Source organism: Stigmatopora argus, chromosome 13 (assembly GCF_051989625.1).
Source record: "Stigmatopora argus isolate UIUO_Sarg chromosome 13, RoL_Sarg_1.0, whole genome shotgun sequence".
NCBI lineage: Eukaryota > Metazoa > Chordata > Actinopteri > Syngnathiformes > Syngnathidae > Stigmatopora > Stigmatopora argus.
In genome coordinates, this window is record NC_135399.1 from 8,124,754 (window position 1) to 8,152,745 (window position 27,992).

The following is a 27,992-nucleotide window of genomic DNA, read 5'->3' on the forward strand; positions in this document are numbered from 1 at the left end:
AAAACAACCAAGCCTATCTGTTAACTTTTGCACGCAACAGGCCTGAGAGATCTTCCTCGCAGGTTGCCCACTTGAAGATGTCTCTCTTGCATCATATGGTGTCTATGTACTTCTGAAAACCCAAATTAAATGAAAGCCTAAATCATCATGATGTTTCACTGGCCATTTATTTCCACAGCTCTTTGACTAGATCATTAAGGTAAGAAGGATTTCATTTAATGTTGGAGCAGGAATTCTAAGTGTTTATTCCCCCAGTTTTTTCTTCCTAATTTTATTTCTTTCTTCCAAGTGTTTATCTTCCTAATTTTATTTTCTGAGTGTTTAGTCCCCTAGATTTCATTTATAATTTCATTCCCCCAGATTTTATTGCATGTTTATTTTTCCTTCCTAATTTTATATATATTTTCTTCTAAGTGTTTATACCATGTTTTTTCTTCCTAGTCCCCCAGATTTTATATATAATATTTTCGTCTAAGTGTTTATACCATGTTGATTTGTATTTTCTTCTAAGTGTTTATTCCATGTTTATTAATATTTTCATTTAAGTGTTTAGTCCCCCAAATTTTATTTCTAATTTTTTCTTCCAAGTGTTTATTCCCCCAGATTTTATTGCATGTTTATTTTTCCTTCCTAATTTTATATATATTTTCTTCTAAGTGTTTATACCATGTTTTTTCTTCCTATTTTCTGTTTAGTCCCCCAGATTTTATTTTTATTTTCTTCTAAGTGTTTATTCCCCCAGATTTTATTCCATGTTTATTTTTCCTTCCTAACTTTATTTTCTGTGTTTTGTCCCCCAGGTTTTATTTCAGAAGTGTTTATTCCATGTTTATTCCTCTAATTTTATTTATAAGTGTTTATTTTTCTAATTTTATTTATAAATAGTTATTCTCCAAGTTTTTTTAATTTTATTTTCAAAGTGTATTTTTGTTCATCTATAACCATGTCATCATCTGCAGGTGGAGAAAAGACTGGCCAAACCAATCAACACTTCAATGATGGAAACACTTAAGACCAAGTTAAAATGTTTTCCAGTTAATAAAAAGACATATATACTTTGCAAGGTATTTTATTTTGAAAGAGTTTGGAGACAAGTTCTGGCATAACACCCATATACTTTGTAAAATCTTTTATTTTGAAAAACTTCACTGATAGGTTCGCACAGGCCCTCCAGCATTTTGAAAAATTCAGTTTTGCCTTCATCCATTTTCAAATGGACAAAGACACTCCCCTGGGCACCAGGTGGAATTCTGGAAAACAAAAAAGGGGGTCACTACACAAAGTTAAGTAAAAAACCATTCGCAAGGTCTTACCTTTTATTTTGAAAAAGTTTGGAGATAGGTTCTGGCGTAACACCCAGCACCGCGAAATGAGGGGGTGCGTCAGCCTATCTGTACATAGGCAGGAAACCTGGTCCCCCTTGGGTGGAATTCTGGAAAACAAAAAAAGGGGGTCACTACACAAAGTTAAGTAAAAAACCATTCGCAAGGTCTTACCTTTTATTTTGAAAAAGTTTGGAGATAGGTTCTGGCGTAACCCCCAGCACCGAGAAATGAGGGGGTGCGTCAGCCTATCTGTACATAGGCAGGAAACCTGGTCCCCCTTGGGTGGAATTCTGGAAAACAAAAAGGGGGTCACTACACAAAGTTAAGTAAAAAACCATTCAAAGGTCTTACCTTTTATTTTGAAAAAGTTTGGAGCTAGGTTCTGGCGTAACACCCAGCACCGAGAAATGAGGGGGGGGGGTGCGTCAGCCTATCTGTACATAGGCAGGAAACCATGTCCCCACTTGGGTGGAACTCTGGAAAACAAAAAGGGGTTAAGTTACATAAAAAAGAAATACAGACTAGTGCCTAATTAAGTCAATTTTTTTCTATAAAACATCAAAAGGTGCAAAAGGCAATATTAGACATACTCCTGATGGTCAGGTTTTATTTTTGTCTGCTGCAGAGAGACTAAAAATGGATCAGTCTTTAAAGGCCCCTATCTAGTGTATTTTTCATGTTTTCCTCCACAAACAAATAATCAGGATCTTGATGTGGGGGGATATAGAAAACACACTGGACAGGGGCCCACAAGGTACACATTACATAGTATAATAAATAAAATCCTACTTCTGCCTTGATTTTTTTCAGTCAATTATTTCAAATCCATTCATTCTTAAAAAATATCCAAAAAGCTAATGTTTCTCTTCTTATGCCAAGGAAAAAAATCTTTAAATGAGTCAAAAATGACACCTGCATTATTGTTGAATAAATGTCACTTAGGTTTTGTCAAAACCACATTTAAAACTAAAAATTAAACGGTCCTGAGGTCTTTAAGAAAGTTAACGGGGTAAAGGTATATGATCTATTCGAGTGCACAGTTCCACTACATGGCAGAATTTTTTGTACCAATTACCAATTGTCATATGCAGTTATCTGGGTATGATGACAAAGCTTATGTTCAATTATTATTTGCAAGTTCAGAAAGATGTGAAACTCACAAGGGGAAGCTACTCCTACACTTGCCACTATAGTATTTTTTAATTAAATTCAATAGGGATGACCCTACTTTACAGTTTTTCATTTATCACAGCCATGTCTGGTCTACATTAACCGCGATAATCGAGGGATTACTGTTTATTCCTTACACGTCCACTAATTGCATTTGTGTGGGTGACTTATCCACAGGTTTTTGCTATTAAAAAAAACACCAAGCTAGTTAGTGTTTTCATTCAAAAGTTGAATGTATCATGATGAAAAACGAGCCAATTGCGCAAAGCCTTGAATACTGAACGCTGACGTTCAAATATTACACGGATAGAGAAAATCGGAACTATTTAAAAATGACTCACTTTGTTCTGGCGTCGACAAGATGCCCCTTTCTGGTCGTTTTGGCCACATTCTTGATGTTTCCCAGCAGTCTGTGCTCGTTGAGGGACTGAAACACACAATGGAATGATTTCTTTTGAAACAAAGAGCGATCGGTAACGCGATGTAGCCAATTTGTTTGCAAACATTTTGCTGTCTGCACACACATGGGGGCTACATCACGTCAACGAATCATGCTCTTATCACTCTTAAGACGAGAACTGGGGCTTCGAAATCCCCAAATGACAACGTACCGAATGTGCTGCATCGTCCTGTGAGAAGTTTGTCAGGCTTTCTTCGGCAAATCGTCACTTTTGAGCTGCTCTGCAGTGCACGACCGTGCTACCTCCTGGCTCATCAGCCATTTTGGGGTTTGACGTCGGCAATTTGAACTGTGAGCTCGGCCACGCCTATTAAAAATAGACACACACAAAATATAAATTGTTTTCATAATAACGTGCGTTAGTCAGCGTGTGTGTGTGGCTGGGGGCTGTAAATGCTTTTTGGTTGGACTTTAATACTTAAAAAATACATTGTTTTCATAATAACATGCATTGGTCAGTGGGTGGGGGCGGGGCTGTAAATACGTGTTGATTGGGCTTTTATACTTAAAAAAATACATTGTTTTCACCATAACGTGCATTAGTCAGTGGGGAGAGCTGTAAATACTTTTTGGTTGGGCTTTAATCCTTTAAAATACAGTATTGCACATTATGAACATTGTGATGACATGCACTTTAGTGTTTTTTACTTCTAGACATTTAAATGATACTTGGCAGTGGTGTGCCGTCAGGGTCTTCAAGGCCTTCTCTACTGGCCTAAGAAATATCTCAATCACAGTTGGGAAACATTTTCCCTTAGTTGTTTCTATATATTTGTGGTCAAGACCTTCCAATAATGACAAACTGAAGTGTGGCCAGTAAGTGGCGTAGAGGTTCGTTCACCTGACTGCCGTGCGGGCAGGCAGGGTTCGAATCTCGGTGGACAATGAACCATTTTGCCATTAAAAAAGACTAAGTCATTCAGTCTTTCCTTAAATAAAAGCACCAAATGACCACCTATACGCAGGCCACCTCGTAGTGTACTGGGTCAGTCACCTGCCTGCCGTGTGGGAGGCAAGGGTTCACGTCCCGGTGTCGCCAGTCACCGACTGTATGGTATCGCCAGTCAGCCGAAGGCCAGGATCCCCCCCCCCCCCCCCCCCCCCCCCAACTGTCAGCCGAAGGCTGACCGGAAACAGATTGTTTTGCTGGAAAAAATGACTAAGTCTTTATTTTAATGAAAAAAGGATAACCCATTTACTGAACTACATAGTGTAGTGATCAGTCAAACCTCCCACATGGCAGTCAGGTGAACGAACCTCCACACCACGAATTGGCCACACTTCAGTTTGCCATTATTGGAAGGTCTTGACTACAAATATATAGAAACAACTAAGGGAAAATGTTTCCCAACTGGGATTCAAACCCCAGCCTCCCACATGGCAGTCAGGTGAGTGAACCACTACACCACAAATTGGCCACACTTTACATTGTCATTATTGGAAGGTCTTGACTACAAATATATAGAAACAACTAACGGAAAATGTTTCCCAACTGGGATTCGAACCCCAGCCTCCCGCATGGCAGTCAGGTGAGTGAACCTCTACGCCACAAATTGGCCACACTTCAGTTTGTCATTATTGGAAGGTCTTGACTACAAATATTTTATATTTAGATTGCTGGGAGACATCGAGAATGTTGCCAAAACTGCCACAAAGGAACAGCTCAACACCATTACGAGCTGTTTGTCAGGAAAGTGAGTCATTTTTTTAATATTCTATTAATCATTGAAAGTCCATGGTATTCAAGGCTTTGCTCATTTGGCTTGTTTTTCATTACGATACATTCGTATTTTTAATGAAAACACACCAACTGGCTTGGTGTTGATTTTTAATACCAAGAAGCTGTGTGGATAACTCAGACCCACACAAATGCCATCAGTGGAGGCGTTAGGAATAAAAATTACACTTATAGGATATACCTTTGCGCTGGGCTTGTTTCCCCTTCACTTTCTTTAAGGAAGACCTCATAGCTTGGGCTTTTTCTTTTTTCAGTTTTAAATGTGTTTTTGACAAAACCTAATTGAGACATTCATTCCACCATAGCGCAGGGGTAATTTTTTTTACTCAAGTTTAAGCTTTGGGTAAAAATAAACATTTTCCCTCAGTGTAAGAAGAGAAACCCAAACAATGATGACTTTTTGGGTTAATTGATGATTGATTGAAAAACTCATCCAGGATGAAATAACATGGGAAATTAATGTGGGTCATTTGTGCATCAAAATGGTTAAATAAGCAATTTCATAATCACATTGTGGTGTTTTGTAGATGTTTAAAGCCACGGAGGCGGTGAAAGCTGTCAAAATCAACGAGAACACCAAAGAAGTCAAGGCAGAAGTTGTGGATGAGGGAGGACCTGTGTTTCAGGTTATTTTATTTCTTATATTCATGTCATGTGTACTAAACCTACTCATTTTGTATCTTGCTTCTCTTAAGAATCCACCCAAGTTCACCAAATCAACGCTAAAGAAAGGGTGACACCAACATCCCCTCACAGGTACTTGTCGTTATTGAGCAGGGGCCCCCAACTCCGGTCCCTGAGGGCACCTATCCAGTATGTTTTCCATATATCCCACCACATCTGAATCAAATGATCAACTCATCGGCAAGCTGTCCAGGAGCTTGATCATTTGATTTTGGTGTGCTGGAAGACATGGAAAATAGACTGAATAGGGACCCTTGAGGACTGGAGTTGAAGATCCTTGTTATACGCCTTACCTCGTCGTCCGCCATTATAAAAAACGCTGGTTGGAAGGACCAGATACTGCGCATGTGCTTAATTTACCCAGCTGCGTCGACAATCGGCGTAACCACGCCCATGTTGTCCCGCCATATTAAATGTGGAAAAGATGGTGGCTTGCTTACCATGCTCCACGGGGTGGTTTGTCCCCCCAACTCAATGTCCATGTTTTGAAGATGACGTAGATAGTCGTCATTTTTATGGTTTTGATGCTATAAAACAGCATGTGTTAGTACACTCAAATATTAAGTAAATTTGTATTTTGAATCAACTCACCTTTATTCCAGGCCATCTGACTCCATTAAAAATGTAACATTTGAAATGCTAAAAACGCTTCATTGTATTGTATACAATACTAGGTATTGGTAAAGGGGTTTACAGTTGCCATAGCGACAATGAAAATAAGCCACAGCAAGACTGAATGTGAATTTGAGGCTTTCATTGAAATTGAAAAGAAAAACAATAACAGTTATGTCTTAGGAGAGCTGAGTGACATCACACTGACGTGCAAAGAGGAACTTTGTGGAGTTCAGGCCACCTGCATCTCTTCTTCTTCCTCCTCGGCTGACTGGTAGTGTCTGTACTCCTCTTTCAGCTCCCACATGCTTTTGTGAGCACCTTTGCTGTGGTATGTCCCAATTTCTCGCATGATCTCTTTCAGGTACGTCTGAAGAATCACAGTGGAGAAAGAATGTATGATCATTTGTCCAGTTTCGCTAGATTGGACTTCTATCGGCGCCGTTGGCAGCCAATCGGTCAAAATTTTGATGTATGCACTGAACAAGAGGAAACTCCTATCTCGTTGTACGATATACAATGACAATAAATTCTATTCGAACAAATAAAACCTTTGGCGTACATGGTCTTTTTTTAAAGAAAAGCCTTACTATATATGTTTTATTTAACAGATAAATGCATTACTTTGCATGTTTTTCATGAAAAAGAGCCTCTCTAAACATGGTCATTTTTTAAAAGAAAAAAGCCCTACAATACATGGTTATTTACTCTACATGGTTGTTGTTTTTTTAAATAAAAACAGCCTTACGATACATGGTCATTTTTTATGAAGAAAAAAAGCCTTACTATACCTGGTCTCTTTTAGGGAAAAAAGCCTAACTATACATGGTCAATTATTTTTTAAAGAAAAAAAGCCCTACTATACAAGGTCATCTTTTAAAGAAAAAGCCTCACTATACATTGTTATTCTTTTTTTTAAGAAAAAGCACGCCTTACTATAAATGGTCATTTTTTTTGAAAAAAAAAGCCTTACTATACATGGTTATTTTTTAAAGAAAAATAAGCCTTACGATAAATGGTCATTTTTTAAGGAAAAAAGTCTTACTATACATGGTCTCTTTTAGGGAAAAAAAGCCTAACTAAAAAGCCTAAGAGAACTTGCAATACAGCAAGGTGTTGAAATACTTTATATGGTCATTTTTATTAAACAAATAAAAGTCTTAGTATACTTTTCTTTTACCAGAAATGATGATTTGTAAAAAAATAATAAATATATGTTCAAAATAGATAAATAAATAAAAAACAAACAATTATTAATGGGGACTAAATAATATTTTGGGGGGAGTGAAGACCCCTTAAAATAGGCCTAGTGACGCCACTGGTTAATATGACAATTTCACCTACCTAAAATATCCCAATACTACTATGCCCAAGTACTTAGTTGTGAGTTGCCATAAACTTTCTCCTAGCCGCTAGATGGCACTGTGGTGCTTGGCGAGAAGAGCCAGCGCCCTGACGTTTAGCAAGATTTTTGACAATGAGCATTTCGGTTACTTCATTTTGGTTAATTGGAGTGCTAGCCAAGTGCTTTGGAACGGTGGCGTGGGGTGTGTTGCGCCGTTTGTCTCCCACTCGAGTGATGGTTACGCAATCAGATGCAATCAGAGGGAGCGCAGGACCTCAAGGTCTCATCAGCACCTACACGTTGGTGTTCTCGGCTCACTGGAACAATTCCACTTTGACGATGAAACCCATACATGTGCTCTGTGTGTGCGTGTGTGTGAGCGATGGAGACAGAGAAAGAGAAAGCGAGAGAAAGAACAGGTCCAAATTGTAACCACAGCAGATCGTGTGAACAAGAACAGACGTCATGCTGTGGGCGATGGGTGCAAATGTAACAAAGCAAGGTGAAATGTGGGCAGGTGTGTTGTTGTTATTGTTCTTTCCCGTCAACGCCGTTAATGCTTGTGTGTTCTGCTCACCACAGGTTGCTTGGTGATGTCCACCAGGTCCTTTATGTTGTAATACTGGTGTTTCTCAAAGGCAGAGAAGAGCATGTCCAATACCACCTGTCGCTCAGCTCTCACCATCTTCCCCTCGGATTTCTTCTTTTTCTCATATTCCAACTGGCAAACATGTGGGAAGTTAGCACTCGTGTCGCGATGAGGCGATTGAACGCTTGACATTTGACAGGCGGGGGAGAATTGGAGCTCTCACGTTGAAGTTGTGGTTGGCCACGGGCTTGAAGACGGTGGTGATGGCTTTCTCCAATTGCTGGGACAAACGCTGAATCTTCATGGACTCTTTCATCTGCACTCTATAACATGCATGGAGACGTTAAACACAAGACACAAATTATGTAAAAAGACAGAAAAGAGTGTTTGGCAGGTGAAAGCTTTTAGAAAAGAAAAGTAGTTTGGAAATAAAAACTAGTTCTAAAGAACGCAGTATGTTTTTTTTTTTAAACCTATCAAACAGTTTTATAGTGGTTTTATATGACTCTTACGAATCTGATTGCATTTGTTTACAGGTCGATTTTTTATTTGCTTGAGGAGCGAATTGTGTTATCTTGCTGATCCAATTGCTTTCTCTCTTTACACAGCGACATGGAAAAAGACTGCCAAAAATCACAAAATCTATTTTTTTTAAACTGACCTAATGTCACCAAAAATTATAGTTTGTGATGTAAAAATAAGTAATGTAATTATTGTGTGGCCATCACATTTTTGGTTGTCAAAGACAACAATGTTACATTTTGGACCACAAGAGACTGGTGTCCACTTACAATATGGACATCATTTTTCTCAGAAACTATATCATGTAAAAAGATCATTCTTTGTTTTTAACACTCATCAGGTCCCAATTAGCCTAAATATCAAAGAGAAAATAAAAATGCATGCACAAAAAGCAGTTTTGTGCTCACACAGACTAAATGAAACCAAACAACCTCCGGTCCACGTAACATAAAAAAAACATCAAAATGAATTACGATTTAAATTTGTAACAATACAATACATGATCTAATATTCATCATATTTGGATTTTATTCTTGTAATATTAAGATTTTTCTCTCATAATCTTACAATGTCTGACTTCTTGGAAGGTAATAGGAAAATATAAAATAATAAATAAATAAATGAATTAACTAATTAGTTTTAAAAAATCAATGTGCAGGCAAATCACTTCAAATCAATCAATGGGTCTGAATGGGAAAGCTTTAGTGAGTGAACCATTGGAAAGGGATTGGCGAATGGGTCTCTGGGAAACGAATGGATCTAATCGAACAGATTTTGATGGAAGCATACGTGTATATCTTTGACAAGAATAAAACAATTATTTAGTACGCCTTGAATTCCTATGATCTACTTTGCAAAGCTGCCCCACAATCATTACTTGTTTCTGACTTGACAAAATGAAGGAACATTTGGTGAACAGATCACTGTGTGCTAAAATGTGGCCATCTGTATTCAACACGCATCCAAACCAAATGATTGGCGAGGAATTTGAACACATTAGACTACCTCCCCTCCCCACCATCTCAAAAGAACCATTTCCATCAGCAATTCTGCCATTTCCATGTAATTGTCAGTTTAACTATTGACGAATGGAGGACAGAAATGGTCTTAGAATTCATTCATTTTGCCGACTACTTATCCCCACAAGGTTCACTCGGGGTTCTGGAGCCTATCCCAGCCAACTACGGGCACCAGGCGGGGCATGCCCTGAATCAGTGGCCAGCCAATCGCGGGGCACAAGGAGACGGGCAACCATTCATGCTCCCACTCATACCTAGGGGCAATTGAGTGTGTTCAACCAGTCTACGCTGAATGTTTTTGGGATGTGGGAGGAAACCGACATACTCGGAGAAAACCCAAACAACACCCCACGCCAACATAGGTATTAAAATATACTGTTATCTTATATTTGTAGAACAGTTTATGCCAAGCATAAAAATCAAAACACATTTAGTGTTTGGATTTGTAGTACATTGTATTGCAGTGTATTGCATCTCCCGGTCAAACAGTTGCTACAGTGATAATACCACCAAGTAATCTGCCTAAAAACAGCAGATTTCAACGATGGAAAGCATGTTTTGACGGCAACATCACACATGGTTGTCTTGCTAAAGAGAAACAAGTGTGTCAATTTTTTCTAACGCCTATTTTTCACCAATTCATATGTGCGCTCTGTCAACATTTAACCGTGAACTTACTTCTTCAGCTTCATGTAGTTGTCACTAACAACGGGTCTGCATTCGGCTCTGTGCACCACCATCCCCTCCAGACTGATTCCATCTAAGAAAAATGGTGCACATGGTCAGCCAGCTCTTAATGATTTACACAACGATTGCAGAACCTTTATATTTTACCATAAATTTAAAACCTTCAGACTACTGATAGACTGTGCGGTAACCTCAGTCTCAGTCTGCAGAAGGTCCCCACCTTGCGGACTTCCTGTTTGTGGCTCCAGTTTTTTTAGCTAGGTCTACAATGTCTTGTGTGTCTTGCTACTGCAACCGAGAAATTTCCCAAATACGGGATGAAATAAACTTCTAATCTAAATCTAATCTAATCTAATAGTGTGTTTATGAACTTCTCAAATGTACACAAATGTGATTTTTGACTGACTTGGATTGCATTCAGTCTCCAGGTCTATTCACTGCAAAAAAAAATAATTGCTCTGCCGCAATAAGGCAACTGTAAAAGTGCACTTGAGTGCTGCATAGATGTAGGTGGCCTTACAAAATAGGATGATGCACATGGCAGTGTTGAAAAGAGAATAATTATTACATTTAAAGGAGTAAAAATAGTGTAACCTAAGTCCATTTAAAAAATACAGTTTTCAACTCATTGGCTTCCTTATTAATGCGAGTCAGGATACATTCTGAAACGATTGTCAGCCAATTACACTAACAAACATTCACACCTTTGGATCCATTTTAGTATTCAGTGCACCGCGCATGTTTTTATTTGAGGGCAATTGTCTTATTGTTTTTTTCATTTTTATTTTATAACAACATTCCAGAAACCAATAATGAATTTTATTCTGCTGATCGTCAACAGGTAGGCTTTCAAGGTAAGTATAGTGTGAGGAAACTGAGCATACAGATCCAGCTGCCGCTTGACTCCAGAACGCCCATTACGGAACATCTTGTCAATCCTAAATGATCTCTCTCGGAAAATAGAGCACAGCTGTTTGTGGGTTTTAGCACCACCTCCAAAAAGACAACAACAATCTGCTTCCATTGCTACCTAAATGCGCCTTACTTAATTTAATTCTGCTCATTCTTTTGATGTTCCTCACCACCTCGTGCAGAGGTTGAAATATAAATCTCCATTGTGTCTTGTTGTAATGACAACTTGTTGATTTGTATGCTCTTCTGTTAGTTATTAGTCACTGTTGATATGGATAGGCACTATTTGTAAGAAGCTGCTACATTTTACACTCCTCGTTTGAGTGAGATGCTCAAAAGGGCCACATGAGGTCCAGATGACCCGCGGAGGAGACGGAATTCTCTGATGTGCGAACGAGCAGGGATACCAGCCAACGTCATCTTATCTCTGCATCTCAAAAGTGTGGGCAAACGAAGCAAAGACAGAAGTGTGAAAGATGACGTGTCTTCTCAAAGTGACGATATTCTGTGACGAATGTGACACAGCAGGATCCCCCAGTTGGATGGAACATGTCAACTGTTACGAATCCCCGAAATTGCTCTTTTGCATCCGTGACTGGCAATGTCAAATCTACAAAAAATATATATATTTTTTTCATATTGTGGAATATACTATTTTAATAACAAAGAGGGAGACAGTACTTTATTTTATTTATTTATTTTGTAACCTAAAAAAAGGAAATAGCTAATATTCTATTCATTTTTTATTTTTTCACAGTAAATATTTTAAGATGGGAAACGGCAAGTATTTTTTTCTCTATCGTACTATTTCTTCTAATTTCTTCATTTTTTAATTTTTGTGTTTTTGGATTGAAAAATGAAATAAAAGGAAACAATTAAAATATTCTCCTTTTCATTAAAAAATGTATTATTTTTAAAGAAATTATCATTTTATCGAGGACAAGGGATAACTTATTTAAATATTAGATTAGTGAGAAACATGAAGCCGTTGCATTATTATTTTCGTGGAGCAAACAAATATAGTAGTTATGGATGGAGGCTTGTGTAAAATGAGTAAAACTATTGATCTTACAACAAAAGCTTCCGATCTTCATTATTCAAGTTGAAAAGGTGAAGATGAACAACAACAATGAAAGTCCAATCAATAAAACAGATGGATAACACAGACCTCCCACAGGCAAGACAATTTCGACAATGTGGCTGCCTGCAAATATTTTCAGTGGAAAAGGATAGTTATATTGTCTTGATTTTTTTTTTTTACTACATATGTTGAACCTGATTGATTTGAAGAAAATGCAGCAAGCACATTGGCAAGCTCAAAGTCACACTGTAAGATTTATGTGATCAAGTACTATTGGAATTCTATACACGTAATGCTACAAAACTGTATAAAGTCCCAAATAAAATATTTGTAAATGTATCTTAGTGCCACCCTGACTTTCCTATCTCCGCTTAGGCACGAACTCTGATGGCTAAAAAAAAAAGGCTATAGCTGGCATTTTTAGTGACTCAGTGCATAATGAGCAGCATCTGTACATATGTGCAGTGACACTTTCATTGAGTACATATTCGCTGAATGAAAGATGATTGTAGCTAGCAAGCAGTGTCATTTGATTAAAAACAAGCTTGAATCATTTAGTGCAGGTGAAAAAGCTGTAGTCACCATAGCAACCGCCACATGCTGTCCAAGTTCGTGTCACATGAAGTTGAATCAAATTACAGTCAGTGGTGTGTTTTGAATAACGAGACCATTAGCACTTAAAAGTCAAAGAAGGATCACTTCCCATTTTTTTGTGCATGCTTTGATGAAGGCAGGCAATTAGGGCAAATTGTGAAATGAAAAACAGAGCAACAACAAAATAAAAGCTAAAAACACAAACCTATAGGGAAAACAAGTGGAACGACTAGGAAAATGTTTGGTAGGTGAAGGGCTTCAGAGTGAGGCTTTGTGAGGGGCAGCAACTCTTGAGATTTATCAAAGACTCCAGCCTGTAGGCTTCACTACAAAAGTCTCCACTAATAAACCATGTTTGGTCAGGACAATTAGCAGAAACTTAGTATGGTGGTATAGTACCTCTAAAATTAAAAATATCAATTCTAAGATAATAAAAATCTAAATAACAGCTAGATACATTTTGAAATTGTACTCTTGTCCAAAAAAATAAATAAAAACTGATTTTGAACAGTCAATTTTCCGGTGTCAAATGAAAGATTTCCTGCATCGGGTCAAAATTTCAGTGTTAAACAATCAAACGGTGTTGGCTGTGTGGTGCGCAGAAAAAAGTGGGGAGAATTAAATTATTAGTAATAATAATAATAGAAGGGGTGTGTAGATTGTAGCCTTTGCATTACATGCAATGAATTTACAGGTACTATTTGGATCTACAATATATATACAATACATATTATAAAACATTAAAATAGTTGTTGATTTGTGTGTAACACAAGTTCAACTTTCAGAATTGAGAAATTTAAAACAAAAGCAATTCAGCTCATAACCTTAAATAAAAAATAAAGCCTGCTCATTAAGCATGTCTGTTCATCCATTTGTTGTAAATAACACATTCTTTAATGCTACCAGAAAATGCCAAAAAAACTAACACATGGTTTACCCAATAGTTTCTTGCTATTCACAAAGTTTTTGGCAGATGAAATCAACTGACATTTTCACTTCCCATGAAAAGACAAATATTTCATGATAATTGAATATTCTTCATGTTCTAAAATATCATAAATAGGTGTTGATTTCTGGTAGTAAATATGATATTCAAAGACTGACGACCACCAAGGAGTGATAAAACCGGAGTATTTACAGTAAGATATAGTTGAATAGGGAATGAGAAGAATGAAGACGGACGGTAATAGAAGAGAGACAAATGCGAGGGAGAGAAGGTTATCGGTCCGCCCCCTCACACTCAACTCGTACCTCCATCTGTTTCAAGGCCCTATGCTTGCAGCTCTGACCTTCCTAATGTTTCACACAACAAACAGCAGGCCGCCCACCAAGCAAACATCTACCACCAGTTTCTACTCTACCCTCATCCCCCCCCCCCCCCCCCATCTATCGTGTACAGGTTGATCTGTGAAACACACATGATCGAGGTCTTCTGATACTTGCCAAAAAACCTTTCAGCCATTATCACCATGCAGTCTCATTACAGTTTAAAATATAATGCTAGAAGTATAGTTAGTTTTATAAACACCAATACAAAGTTTAAAAGACAAGCAACCAATGCAATAGTAACAAAAATGGATTACTTCTGCCCTATATCTTATGTGCCCTGGTAACATTTTTTTTTATATTGTCCTATGCTTGTTTAAGGCGATGTTAAGAATTGTATATGTGATCTACCAGGACAGATGACAGACTCCAGGTAAAAATAATATTTGCTTTAAATAATATGCTCAGTTCCAGATTATTCTGGACTTTCTGGAATGCAAATTTATGAATACATTATTTCTTTGTTGCTTATGAGTGACAGCTCTGGCAGCACAAACCTACGTACACCACGGGGTAGAAAAGTTAAAAAAATGCTAAAACAATATGAATTTTGTAATGGATACTTAACTCTTGTTTAATACAACATTTTAAAACCAGCTACTAGTGGGTGGTTACTTTTCCAATGCCAAATTATGGTCAGTATATATTTCCTTCTTGTTAGTCCTCAAGTAGGAATTTTAGGTTTAATATTTTTTTTTCTAACATCTAATTATTTATAATTACCTTCGAAGTCTTTTTATTTGTTTATAAAGCTATCAATGGCTTGCCCTCAACTACAACTCTGAAGTAGTCAGCGGATACAATCCTGACAGAACTCATGCACACATGCATAAACACGCCTATCCATACATATATATTAAACACACACATTTAAAACATAAAAAGCAGATTTTCTGGTTTCCTAAGAGGTTACGTAAATGTGATGCAAGTGGTCTTTTTTGTAACACTCACACACTAGTGATAAATTGTAGCACGTCATCATGACAACAGAAGGCACATTATGTGTGTGTGTGTACATGTGTCAGGCATGTGCGTGTACTTTACCGATTGGCTCGCCAAATATAATTTTCTATTAGAGGTCATCTGTGTAGCCCAGAGGCTGCCTCATTAAGGAAATGCAAGGATTCCATTCATTTCCATGCGTATAAATGTAGGTGTTCAGTTTTGCTTGACTTACATTTACAACACAAAATACAGTCAGTAATTCAGGAAAAAAACCCACTAACTTAATTACGGTTAAGTTCCTTTTCCGATATGTTTAAGTACAACGCAGCTGGGAGCAGACAAGGATAGTCGTTGATAACAGTTTGATTGCATTTTGCCAAGTGATCTCTTTGACTAGTTTCTTTACCAAATGAATTTACCGTCCACCAGTGGTACATTAAATCTATCAAAGAGGGAAAAAAAACAATATTTTGCAATATAGCCAAGATAGAAAGCGCTGGGCGTATAGGCAGAGGACCCTATTTTAAGTGACTGCCATGCCAGCTTAACAGCAGTCAGTGACTCCATGTTTCACTGCAAGCTCTTACTGCTCAATGAATTATTCACCACCTATAAGAGGTAAGAAAAATCCTTTTTGTAGCATTTTTTGGAAAATTTAATTCATTCAGTTCTAAAAGCTTCGTAAAGCACTGCCTGACATTCATATTTTGCTCATAACGAGCGTACTCGACAGACCAACTTAATGAACCAGGGACAAAAAAACAAATCTAACCACAGCCCTCTCGGATACATTTGGCTTGTTAGTAATTCTGATCGAATGTTGTTGGTGATGAGTCCACTAATTGCTTACGATTGGAAAACCACCACAGAGATAGCCGCATTGACAGGCAGACATTCAGCATTTCATCTCTTTGGAGAGGGACCTGAAGACATCATCACCACAACCTCATCACTAAGGCACCCTTGACCTGTTTTATTTCTGAAAGCAAAGAGTTGTGCTCAGCAGGCATTCATTTTGTTTGCCTTTGTGAAATTAATGGGCTGACAAGACCTTAAAAAAATCCATATTTCCTTCTGTATGGTAGACAGAAAAGATTTCCTCCTGCCAAAATCAGTCTTCCGTTTGAATACTGATTACCATTATTATGTCGCCTGTCACTGTGCTTGATTATGTCACTCTCGCTATTTAAGTTTAACAGCAATGGAACATCATAAACCGAACTTTTAGTTTTTAACCCGTGGGTGCAAATCATTTACTGTCGATTAACTCAAAGCCGAGCACATTTAGACATCAGACACTGCAGTTTATTCATTATGGCGGTCTTCAATTCTTCCTTAGTCACGAGGCATTTTCAAGGTGTATTGCAGTGATCCCTTTCATACTTATTCCCACTTAAAATATGGATACTTTTAATACTTTCATTCGCAAGACATTTGTCATCTGATGGGGATGGGGGTGGCAACTTTGAAAAATTTGGCAGGTATAAAGTTTGTTATACATTATACCTCACATTTAATAATCAATTTGTGGAATAAAGGTTTTTTTTAATAACTATGGTAAGTTTTATTTTGTTTAGCAAGTGAGGCATATATTTCTGCTGCCAAATGAATAACACAAAGTCCAAATTTCCAAGCTTGTTTATCGCAAAAAAATGCAAAAAACATATCTTGATGTTTTAGGTAAATGTAAGAAAAAACTAATTTGTATAATAGTCATCCATGATAAACGTTAGTAAATGCCCTAGACTAGAACGATATAAATATTAGTTCATTCATTTTCTTTACAGCTTATCCTCACAAGGATCACAGGGGGTGCTGGAGCATATCCCAGCTGACTTCAGGTGGGGGACACCCTGAATTGGAAACATGCAAAAACACTACCTAGCATAACCTCAGTTCCCTTTTTAAGAGTGGCTGCATTATAAATGGCTGTTATTAATGTACCTTAACTTATTGGCTACCATTGACATTGACCAATGCCCAATCCATTTGGACTGAGAGGGCTGACAGAGATCATTTGCCGCAGGCTTCTCCCAGCAAAATGGATGGGAAGTCTGTTGCTATCCATCTATGGCACAAAATGATTTAAAGCTCAAACTCTTCAGTCAAAGGTAAACTTGATGTTATTTTTCATCCTCCCAAATTCAAATTGTGTTCATTCCTCCCCCCAAAAAACATAATCACAACAAATAACATGACGATAATAAAAAAATTCTGGTTTTAGAACGAAATCGAGCATGAACAAAAACCCTGTTGCTTTGCAATTGACAGTGAATAAACTAGCATTACATAGGGGAAGAAAAAACATCTCTTAAGCCTTCATATATTAACTCCTCGTTTCATTTGGTGAAGCCGCATTAATGTATATATGTGTGTGCTAAATCCAAATGCTTAGTTCTGGAGCTTTTGGGGATGAAAAACAGACTGTGGAGTTCATACTATTGACTCTTGTACTCTCCCCTCGCTGAATGTCATGGGGAGGGAGAGGGAAAGAGCGAGAGGGAGAAAGAGAGAGAAGGAGGAGGGACACCAGTATAGAGATTCTTTTTCTTTCCAGAGAATCAGTCCACTGGAGCGCATCAACCAGACAGGACTCACCCTCCCACTATTAAACACTTTAAACATACTCTCTACAGGCTTTCTGCGCAAGAGCCGAAGACATTTGAGAGCATCAGACTTGTTTCCTCGTATTTGATTAGAGCTGCTCGCACACATGCTTACACGCCAGCTCTGAGGAGGCTGGGTCGAAGCTGGAGAGTGTATCAGAGAATGGAATGGAATCTCAGAAGAATGGAAAGTGAACTGAAACACATCAATCCAGACCTGCTGCAACCCAGCAAGAGCTTCAAGAAGCCCACATCAGGCACCATAACAATCAACGTCGGGGGCTTCCTGTATACTGCTCACCGGACCACCCTGGCTAAGCACCAGGGTAGCTTTCTGGAAGAGTTGGCCAATGGTAAGAAACCTGTTCAGCACATGGATTCCATGGGAAACCCATTCATTGACAGAGATGGTCCAGTTTTCCGGCATGTTCTCAACTACCTTCGAACTGGAGAGCTTCAGTTACCTGATGACTTCAGGGAGGCTGGGCTTCTCCGAAGAGAGGCCGATTTTTACCGTCTGGTCGAACTTGTAGAAGCCGTGGCTGAGTGGGAAAGTCAGAGGGCAGCCCAGCGGGAGCCTGCATTTTTAGAGGTGACCGATAGCCACGAGAGGTCACAAGGCCTCAAGGTGTATTGCAGCGATCCCACCTTCATCGAGAAGGTCAAAAGCCGGCTGGTGCAGATTTCCAAGAGTCGTCTGGATGGATTTCCAGAAGAGTTTGAGGTATCGTCCAATGTGATCCAGTTCAGACATTTCATCAAGTCGGAGCCAGGCTCACGGCTCGTGCTCAAGGAGGACAGCACGTTCTTGTGCACACTTGACTGCCTGAAACTAGAGACAGTGATGCTAGCCTTGAGATCCGGCTTCAGGCTGGTCACCAGCCTTGATAGCAGCAAAGGCTCCGTTGTGGCTGCTGAAGCCCTGCATTTTGTCAAATAGGCCACCGGGAGACGGAAGGAAGAGGCATGATGCCAAGCAGAAAAAAAAAGCAGTGCCTGAATCCTTACCTTTGTCAAGTAGGCTGCATGGGGATGGAAGGAAGAGGCATGACGCCAAGAAGGGGGGAAAAGCAGTGCCTGAATCCTTACCCACCCATCTAACATTTAATTTTGGCTTGAAGGTGCTGTAAAACGTGTTGAGCTGTGATTCGTCATTGGTGGAAAAAGAAAAAAAGGCAAACAGAGAGTGCTTTCATGTAGTGCTTATATATTTCAAACTCATCCCACAGATCTTAGGCTCACGGGCAAAGGATTTCGTCTGCCAGGAATAATTAGAGGGCAATTATCTTCTGGGATGCTATTTTTGTATAAATCTTTACACTGCCAGTGTTCTTGTATTTAGTTGATCTAGGCCAATTTGACTATATTAAAGAGCATTAGATTAGTCCTCAAGTGTGTGCAACAGTACCGGAACCCATGTAATATAAAAGTGAAAAAAAAATGAGGGTCTCAACAAAAGATGGCTTTACCAGTGTTTTCATTACACGTTTACTGCTTTTGCAATAGCTGCAGTCTTTAAAACTAACCGAGACATGCACCATTGTGCCATTCAATTTTTACAACAGTGTGTGTTACAATACAATGTGTGTACCTTAATAGCTCAATATGCTCAAATAGCTTGACATCCTAATCAGAACCAGCATCTGTCTCTCCTTTCAGAGCATTCAAATGAGTTTTGTGCAAACAACTGTGTCTGTAGTATGTGGACTAAATAAATTTTGTGTTTGTGCTGTGAGCCTCTGTGTAGTCTGTACATCAATCATGACGTTGAATATTTTATGAATAAAATGCGGAAATCCTTGTTTGCAATTGGACATTTTTGTATTCTTGGGGGAAGAGCTTGTATTCAAAAATTAGGGCAATCCACATTTTCCCTGTAGCAGAAACACAACTTATACAACTGCAACTCACTATAGTATGCTATTAACATGGACGCTGCCCACAACAATTACTCCAATATTCCATGTATAGTACTAAAGCCATATCAGCAAAATTACACAATATTTGAGAAGAGTAGAATTGAGTATAATGTTTTCAATTACCATTAGTGAGGCTTACCCAAGCACATTGTTACACAGAATTTGGTATTGGTGTCTCCATTTTAAATTGCTAAATACATTTTAGATTTGTATGAATGCGTGTACTAGTTTCCCCCTCTTCAGCCTATTTTGCTCTCCAAGATATTGGTGATGGTACTGTGTCAATGCATTTGCAAAATATCGTTTCAGTATAGTATAAAAATTTACTTCACAACCACTCCTATTATTATTAGGACTAAATATTCATCTCCATTATAACTGTAGTTGAAGTGCATGTATTTTTAATATTGGTTACGGCTCTACTTATTAATTTCCAGCACGCATGATTCATAGTTCATCTGATGAAGCGAGTGTCAAGAAATGAGAAAAATGATCTAATAGAGCAAATAAATTGATTTTTTTCACCTGTTGCTGGACAAACTCAGTTCCTACACCATTAAGCTCTCAAATACACCCCCTCCTTGTCATCAGGCCTCAGTAATGTACGATTCCCAGCTGGTAAATGACAAACATACCTCAGATTCTTATCCAACAGGTTCAGAAACAAAGCCAAGGCAAAAGCAACTAGGACAAGGTAATGAAAATGAAAAAGTGAGGCCAAAGACATTCCACTTTAAGATATGACGCACAAAGAAGGATGTGTCATTGGTAATCAAATCAAACCGTCAGGAAGCATGGACAATTTATGCCCATTTCCTAATGGCAAGATATGCATCCGCATTATGCTTGTCATCACTCTGCAGTTCGAACAAAAACAGAAGATTCAATTTGGGATCTAATAAAATTTGAGTCCAATGAAACAAACCGCTATAGCACTAGAGATACCCCTCCCTCCATATTCTTACATTCCTACCAATCTTCCTGTAGATAAACACCAACAATGGCAAGTTCACGGTCACCACGACAACGAGCTGAAGGGGATACAACGCTCATGACGCAACTACATTAAGTCTCATTACAACCACATGTTTAATGTACTATGTCCCATTGCACAATGTAAATAATTAGTGAATGATCCACCCATTGAATGTAAGATGGGTGCAAAAACTGTACACTCAATAATTTCAAGGCTAAAGCAAAATTACCTACTAATTATTCTTGCATTAATTTTACCTTTGGAGTCACCCTTTTTTCTGTCATGAACAAAAAAGTTTAACAATGTTTTTTGTTTTTTTTGCCTGAACTATGACTAACTAAAAACAGCTGTCTTCCATGAACAAAGCACAGCATTCAAAATGATTCATATAGCCTGTTGCAGTCTCAATAGCTCCATTGAAAAGGTTTGAGTATTGTCAATCTGAATCAGCCCTGGTTCAAATTATTAACGACTAATGGAAGACAGAAACTCTCCACTGAAAATCAGATGAGTAGACTAATGGTGGGGAAGCAGGTCAAGGTCGAGAGAAGCTTTTGTAAAGAGAACAATTTGCCTACTCAACATTATTATCCTTCTGTTCAAGCCTCTCTCTTCCTGAAATAAAAAAAAAATGCATGGTAAATACTGACTGACTAATATTTTGAAATGAAAACTGTATATCTGAGTCCCCAGCCATTAACAAGTGTTTCAAGAATTTTAAGTAACAATGAGCAACATTTTGTTTTTGAGTCTGTTGTTGTGCACTAGCAAACACTCATTTGTCTTTGAAAACTGTGACATCAGTCTCAGCTACTGAATTTTAAATTTGTAAGAGGGGATGATAAACAGTTGTCCTGAGGAATATTGGGGATGTTAATGTAATATTTGCCAGCATCCGACTTACAGTATAGTCTCAAAGGCCTATTTGCAAATAAACATCAGAAACTCAAAACCTGCACGCCTTTTGTATAAAGCAATTGTCACTGTCACCCTGAAATGGGAAAAATAACTTGGCTTTGCGGGAATATTAACTTGCAATATCAAAATGAATCATCATTTACTGTTATGCCTCTGTTGCAATAAATGATCCCGAATCTAGTATGAAAGTAAGCATACATTACATTAATAAAGCAAAACAACTGAATCCAAAAGTCTGTTTATGCCGCCGAGGACAAACAGCTTTTTTATAGTAGTTATGCATAATATAGAGTTCTACAGATATTCAGTAGAAAATGTTAACAGCAAAAAACAGTAGCACGAAAAGAGTTCTAAATATCTAAAAGGGAAGAATTCCACACAAATGTTTTTTTTGTTTTCATGTCACAGGACTCCATTGTGGGCGCACACTAGCCAGTTAGCCTATTAAAATATCTAAAGTATCATACATTTTAACTCATCATTTTAAAAATTCAATCGTATGCCAGTAGGTTGAAGTCCAATACTGTCATAAAACAGAGTGGAACCTTGCAACTGTGCACAACACCTTATGACCCTGACTTCTTGCTATAGTGGAAAAAGATCTGATGTAGTGTGGTTATCACGATGGCCGTAAGCATAAAGCATTAAATACGTCAAATATAGTATCCTTAGTTTAGTATTCCTGCATTGCACTATTCTTCTTACACACACATGTACAGACTGTATGTCATGCTATATCTATTAATAATCAGCGTTTACTCATCAATTAGAACTATGCCTTTTTAAATCTTATAAAACAAACAAAAAAAGATTACATTTAACAGTGAAGTCCAAGAAAATGTAAAGCTTTTGAGCAAGCACTGTTGAGACTTTTGCATATTGGAGGGATAGGGTATATTTTTGGAGCCAATTCAATGGATATTTTAAGGTACCATGTCCCTGTTAAAACAACAGATTTTTAACCTCAAATCAAGTTCTGATTCAGAAGCCTTTGGAAACATTTTTTCAACTTTCTAGCAGATGCATGTAACAGGTGCAAAGAGTAACTGTTATTTGGAATTGTTCCAAACTCCTTCCATTTACTCTACGGGCCCAGTTTAAGCTGAAGCACAATGCTGCCACCACTATGCTCCACTCTAAGTACATAGCTATTTTGTGGTTTTTGATGATAATGAAAAATGATATGCTTCCAAACACATAGCAAAATATGAAAAACACAAACATCACACTGAAAGCCAATCAAACAAACAGGATAAAGGTTTCGAGGTGTTGCCCAATTACTTGATAACAGTTTAAGACCATTATAGCCTAGAGTAATAGATCATTGTAATACATCATTTTCTGTTCACTGCTCACTTCTGTGGCATTCAAGCCTGTTGCTTAGCAACTTCTTGATCAATACCTGCTCCTTGCCAAAACAGAACAAAGAGAAAGAAACACAGAAGTTCAATTTAGCCGATCTGAGAAGTACAAAAGCCAAGTCGGACGCCATTCATGTATTTATCCGTCACTGATGGTTGCCACTGGCAACATTTCACCATTGTTGCCTGACTGAACACTTACATTACATGGGCGGTGGAGTGCAGTGTGAAATGTGGGGATTACTGCGGACAGACGTTCGGTTGACTCAATATTTTAGGCTTTTTTGTAATAACAGGAATCAGACATTAGTTGGGAAGAAAGGGACAAGATTTTCATTCTTAAGGCTTCAGTATGAATGCCTGCAAAGTACTAAGTTAGCATTTGAGTCCCCACATAGTTCTTAACCTGCTGATGTACAAATGTACAGTGTAGCCTCAAAACCACTCAAAGGCCAAACGGTACGACTAAATATTTAATGATCCAGCATTGATGCCTGGTTATGACATAATTATTAGCCTTAAATGTAGTGTCTCCCTTGTTCATCCACCTCAAGTTGTTGTCATGGCGATGACGGCCTGAAAAATAACACTTACCAGATTGGCATGTGTGTATTAAAAGGCAAACAGGCCAAATAAAAATTGTGGTTTTGTCCGTGGCTGGGCAAAAACCATCTTAAAATACTTATGTTGTAATTTGAACTGGACATGAGTGCTGTTGATAAAATGTATAAACAGTTTAAGCAAATTAACAGAAGCACGGTTTTACACGAGTGTAAGATGGAATGTATTTGGTAGAATTTAATATTGCCACGTTTATTTTCCCAATTAGTTTATTAATAAAATCTATATTAAAATTATGTGCTGAAAAATAAATGCTAAATAGAAACAGAGATCTATTATCACATGTAGGTGGTATTAATGTACAATGGAAGAGTGGGTGCATTTAAAGTGCATGAGGGCGGTGAAAGCACAAATCTTCTGGCAAGGGCTTGATTTAAATATTATCCAGTTTAGAGGTATGTTTTAGTGAGTAATGCAGAAATATGTAGAAAAAAGAAATTTACACCTTCAACTGCACCCGAGTCATTGGGACGAATCGACTCAGTCGCAAATTTAATAACTTGCATTCGAGTAGGAAATGAAGAAAATAAAACACACACAACCAGCTGCCAGTAAATAAGCTTCAAGGGTGAATTTGAAAAGACTTTTCAAATGGATTTATCAATGCATTCTCGGTCGAATATTAGAAACTATATTTCTCAGAATGTAAACTAAATTATTATAGGAAAATATTTGATTGAGCATATAATAAGAATTCATACGAATTATATAACCCCCAGTCCATAGAGAAAAAAATGAATTAAATAAACATTTTCATAATACTAATTTCAGAGTCCACTTTAAAAAAAAATATATAAAATGTTTTCAGTCAACATTGAAGTCTCTCGCAAAGCTCAAATTTTACCTTTCTCACCATGGCTAAAAACAGCCAAGGTCTGACCGCCCAGTGGGTTCATGGTGAAGGGATGCTCTCTGGGGACCTTCAGAGGTGACTCATTTTCCTGGGCAGCAGGCATTGTTGTAAGATCTTCATTCAGGCTGAAACAAACCTGCCCAAAATAATAACAAAATAGCGAGATAATGAATGGTATCAAATCCATTTTACTGGCTACATTGTCTCATATCTAATTTTCTGAACCGCTTTACCCTCACTAGGGTCGCGGGGGTGCTGGAGCCTATCCAAGTTGACTTCGGGCCAGAGGCGGGGGACACTCTGAATTGGTGGCCAGCCAATCACAGGGCACAAGGAGACAAACAACCATTCACACTCACACTCATACCTAGGGGCAATTTAGAGTGTCCAACCAGCCTACAATGCATGTCTTTGGAATGTGGGAGGAAACCGCAGTACCCAGAGAAAACCCACACAGGCCTGGGGAGAACATGCAAACTCCACACAGGTGGAGCGACCTGGATTTGAACCCAGGTCCCCCACTGTGAGGGTGATGCACTAACCACTCATCCTCCGGGCTGCACGTGGCTACACTGTATTTATGGTTTTGTTTTATTAAAGAAACGTAAAATAAACTAAAAATAAACAGCTAGGCTAAGCTATTACAAGTACATATTTAGTTTTAACTCATTGGCTGGCATTGATCAGTGCCTATAGAATCATGCCTCACCTGAGTTTTGCCTTGTTTCCTGTGAGGGTGATAAAGGCCACATGGTCAAGAGTCAATTAAGAATAAAACAAACAAAAAAATTAAACAATCAAAATGAAAGAATTTGTATTTGAATTGTATTATTGTATTAAATATGATACAGTACATACTTTCCAATGGTAATCTTTCCAACCTCTCCATCTTTTGCTTTGTCCCACTGTTGGGCTAAATATTTGGGAACCTGGAGATTATATAACAAGATGCACAAAAAAATACATTTAAATCATTAGCTTTTATACTCACAAGTCAGTTTTGACCATTTTAAAATAAATCTGCAATATATCTAGCCCGGTTACATTGACTAATTGGACGCTGATGAGAGTCCTGCTTGTGAAGTACAGTTTATATTATCATTTTTTTTAATATAATTTGCAGTTGAACAAACCTTAACGAGCCACACGCCATTACTTTGTTTAACTCCAGTAAGGTTAACTTCACCCTTTGCGGACATATTCTTTCGTAGTGTCAAGAATGGGTAAAAGAATAACAAATCATACAGGTGGCTTTTAATTTTAAACGAGCTTTTTTTCTGACCGGAAATTACCAAACGGGACAACCAGTTGCTTCTTTCAAAATAAATATCGGCATTTAACGTTCTGCTACAACAACAATAGTAATACTAATAGCTAAACCATTACCAATCAAACATGAATATTAATCTACTTGATTGATGTGTCATCTTATTCCCAATCAAAATGTAATTACAAAATGTTTGTGGGCATGTAACTAGGAGCGGAAAGCGCAAACAATTCCACACATTCAAAACAGAAATAACTATGAATTCTAAAACAGAAATCCGCGTGCTCAGTAGCGAAATTTGAGTTTACCTCGGTAAATTATCTGTTTACAGGAAGAAAACCCACGCAGGCGCGCAGAGAACACATGAGCGCCACACAGTAAATCCGCAGCCCGGGATTGAACCCACGATCTCAGAACTGCAAGACATACCTTAGAAAGGCTAGATTCAAAATTTGAACCTATAATCTCAGTCAGATCGTGAAGTAGATAGTACTTGGAACGGTGGAACCACATAATACTTCATCTTTTACTTTTCAGTTAAAATGATGCGCCTCTGAGGCCTCGTCTATACGGTTTCCTGTAACAGTGATTTAGCACCATCTTGTGGATAAATGGCAGTACTGCATTCTGCTTTTGTTTGATATTGATTGGACTTGTATTTCAAATTATGTTCTAAGAGGAAAGTTGCTACCATACTTATAACTTTCACGTATATAAGCAAATTTTAGAGATACAGAGGGACTAGAAGGATCAACAGGAAGGTATTAATTCAATTCCTTGAAAATGTATTGGGCAATCCATGAATCAAACACTTGTTGTGAACCATCATCTCTTTTCATAGAGCATAATTTGGACAAGAATATTATAAAATTAGATGATTATTCATGCTCAAATAAAGGTTGAGCAGTGGTGAAGTTAATGATAACCTGTTAAGTATAAACTGCTGTGCATTTTGTGTATTCTGAAATTTCACCCAAAAGTTGACTAACTTTTCATGAACTTTGCAGCCTTAACATTTAATATACTGTTACAGCAAACACCAAAACAACTATTGTTCCATTGCTTTAGATATGTTTTACCTTCAAAAGTAGAAATCCTCACCCTGATTTGAATAGTGTGTATTGATTAGTTAAAATAATCATTTGATTTTATTGATTAGCAAGAGATAATAGTTTTGAGTTTTGAGTCTCACCCATGACCCTCATGAGGACACAGGCCTGGATTTATGGAAGAATTGTGTTTAGTATTCTTAAAAACACATAAGATTGTATTAGAGGTTAATTGAGTACATTTTGTAATAAAAAAAAAAAGTCAAGGGCATTTCACCTCTAAATTTATCAGTTGGTTGAAAGGTTCATGAATCCCTTTTATCGCGGGTAAAATTAACTTGGCACCGAGCATCTGAAGTCCCTTCAAGGCAAGGCTTTATATTTCACAAAGGAAGCAACTATATTGCAGGGCTACAGCCCAGAAAGAAAGATGCTTTCAACACAAAGAGTAGCCTTTAATCCCATGATCTTTAATGGAAAATCTTTATAAACTACTTGCACATCTGGCTCACGACAAAGATCATAAAGCAACCTGACATTTTTTTGCATCATTTCATAATATTGAAGATTCTAAATGCACTGATTCCTAGAATGAATTGAGGCTCTGTTGCCATAGCAGCAACCATCTGGCAGTAACTCTCCAAAGTAGGAGTACAAGGGCATCCGCCAAGATTTTACAGGATGATTCAGAGAAGGGGTTCAAGAATGGTTGTTGTGTTTTATAAAATGTTTTCCACCATGTAAAATATTCCATCCCTTATTTTCTAGCATTGAAAGTCTCCTGATCATGATTGATACATAGATTTGTCATGTGTTGTTATTGTATACTCATTTTTTAGCTAGAAAAATATAGTCCATATCCATAAAATATACACATGATAGATCAAATAGATCCTAAAACACTCTTTAAATAGACAGATAATAATGATTCACATAATTCAATCTATTTGAACCGGTAGGCTTGGAAAGGATGTTTATAAATAGAATTGATAAATACCAAGTAGAGCCCTTTGATTATCTTGAATCTGAATTCTTGATTTGCTTAGATTTGAAAATAATATTTGAACACTTTAATTTTGTACACTAACTTGCCTGATGAGGGTGCTATAATCAAATGTACAGTAGTGAAAACGACTGTAAACGCACTATACGTACTATGAACTGATATGTTTATCATTGTGAAAACATCTCCATTGAAAAGTCTCCATTATAACATTAAGGATCCAGAGGAAAAAGTTTTGATCATAAAATATTTGGACTATGGTCTTATTTGTCAAGTTTCCAGGAGTATTTGTTTTTACCACCTAAAAGTTGTAGTAAGTGTAGCTTGGAATGCACATATGATAAACCCAAACTAAGCAATGGCAATGCATATGCAAACACCTGTAGGCCCTGTTGTTTTTCCACCCAGTT

General features: G+C 37.7%; 2 protein-coding genes across 6 annotated transcripts; one reads left to right on the forward strand and one right to left on the reverse strand.

Annotated features, from left to right (window-relative positions):
- Nucleotides 1–1,053: 1,053 nt before the first annotated feature.
- Nucleotides 1,054–26,090, reverse strand: LOC144087296 (general transcription factor IIF subunit 2-like). Of its 5 annotated transcripts, none has more exons than XM_077617712.1 (14): nt 25,960–26,090; nt 25,122–25,192; nt 24,973–24,991; nt 24,264–24,399; nt 10,143–10,224; nt 8,147–8,246; nt 7,912–8,055; nt 5,818–6,359; nt 3,107–3,262; nt 2,837–2,922; nt 1,677–1,801; nt 1,497–1,615; nt 1,314–1,432; nt 1,054–1,250 (listed from the first exon to the last, which is right to left on the reverse strand). In XM_077617712.1, the coding sequence occupies exons 1-8, from the start codon at nt 26,041–26,043 to the stop codon at nt 6,222–6,224; spliced, it is 774 nt and encodes a 257-aa protein (XP_077473838.1). In that variant the 5' UTR covers nt 26,044–26,090; the 3' UTR covers nt 1,054–1,250; nt 1,314–1,432; nt 1,497–1,615; nt 1,677–1,801; nt 2,837–2,922; nt 3,107–3,262; nt 5,818–6,221. The 5 variants fall into 5 exon arrangements, with proteins under 5 accessions (XP_077473838.1, XP_077473835.1, XP_077473840.1 ...); XM_077617709.1 differs by having other exon boundaries at nt 24,255–24,399; XM_077617714.1 differs by lacking the exon at nt 25,960–26,090 and adding an exon at nt 25,397–25,736.
- On the forward strand, nt 17,547–19,350 carry kctd4 (potassium channel tetramerization domain containing 4). Its single transcript, XM_077617715.1, has one exon. The coding sequence runs from the start codon at nt 17,779–17,781 to the stop codon at nt 18,553–18,555; it is 777 nt and encodes a 258-aa protein (XP_077473841.1). The 5' UTR covers nt 17,547–17,778; the 3' UTR covers nt 18,556–19,350.
- Nucleotides 26,091–27,992: the final 1,902 nt, after the last annotated feature.

Excerpts from the sequence above, each read along its gene's own strand:
- kctd4 (XM_077617715.1), top strand. The coding sequence starts at position 17,779 with ATGGAATGGAATCTCAGAAGAATGGAAAGTGAACTGAAACACATCAAT.
- LOC144087296 (XM_077617711.1), bottom strand. The coding sequence starts at position 26,043 with ATGTGGTTCCACCGTTCCAAGTACTATCTACTTCACGATCTGACTGAG. Across the intron at positions 8,247-10,142 it reads AACTACATGAAGCTGAAGAA|AGTGCAGATGAAAGAGTCCA; the intron begins GTAAGTTCACGG and ends TGCATGTTATAG. Across the intron at positions 6,360-7,911 it reads ACATCACCAAGCAACCTGTG|ACGTACCTGAAAGAGATCAT; the intron begins GTGAGCAGAACA and ends GTGATTCTTCAG.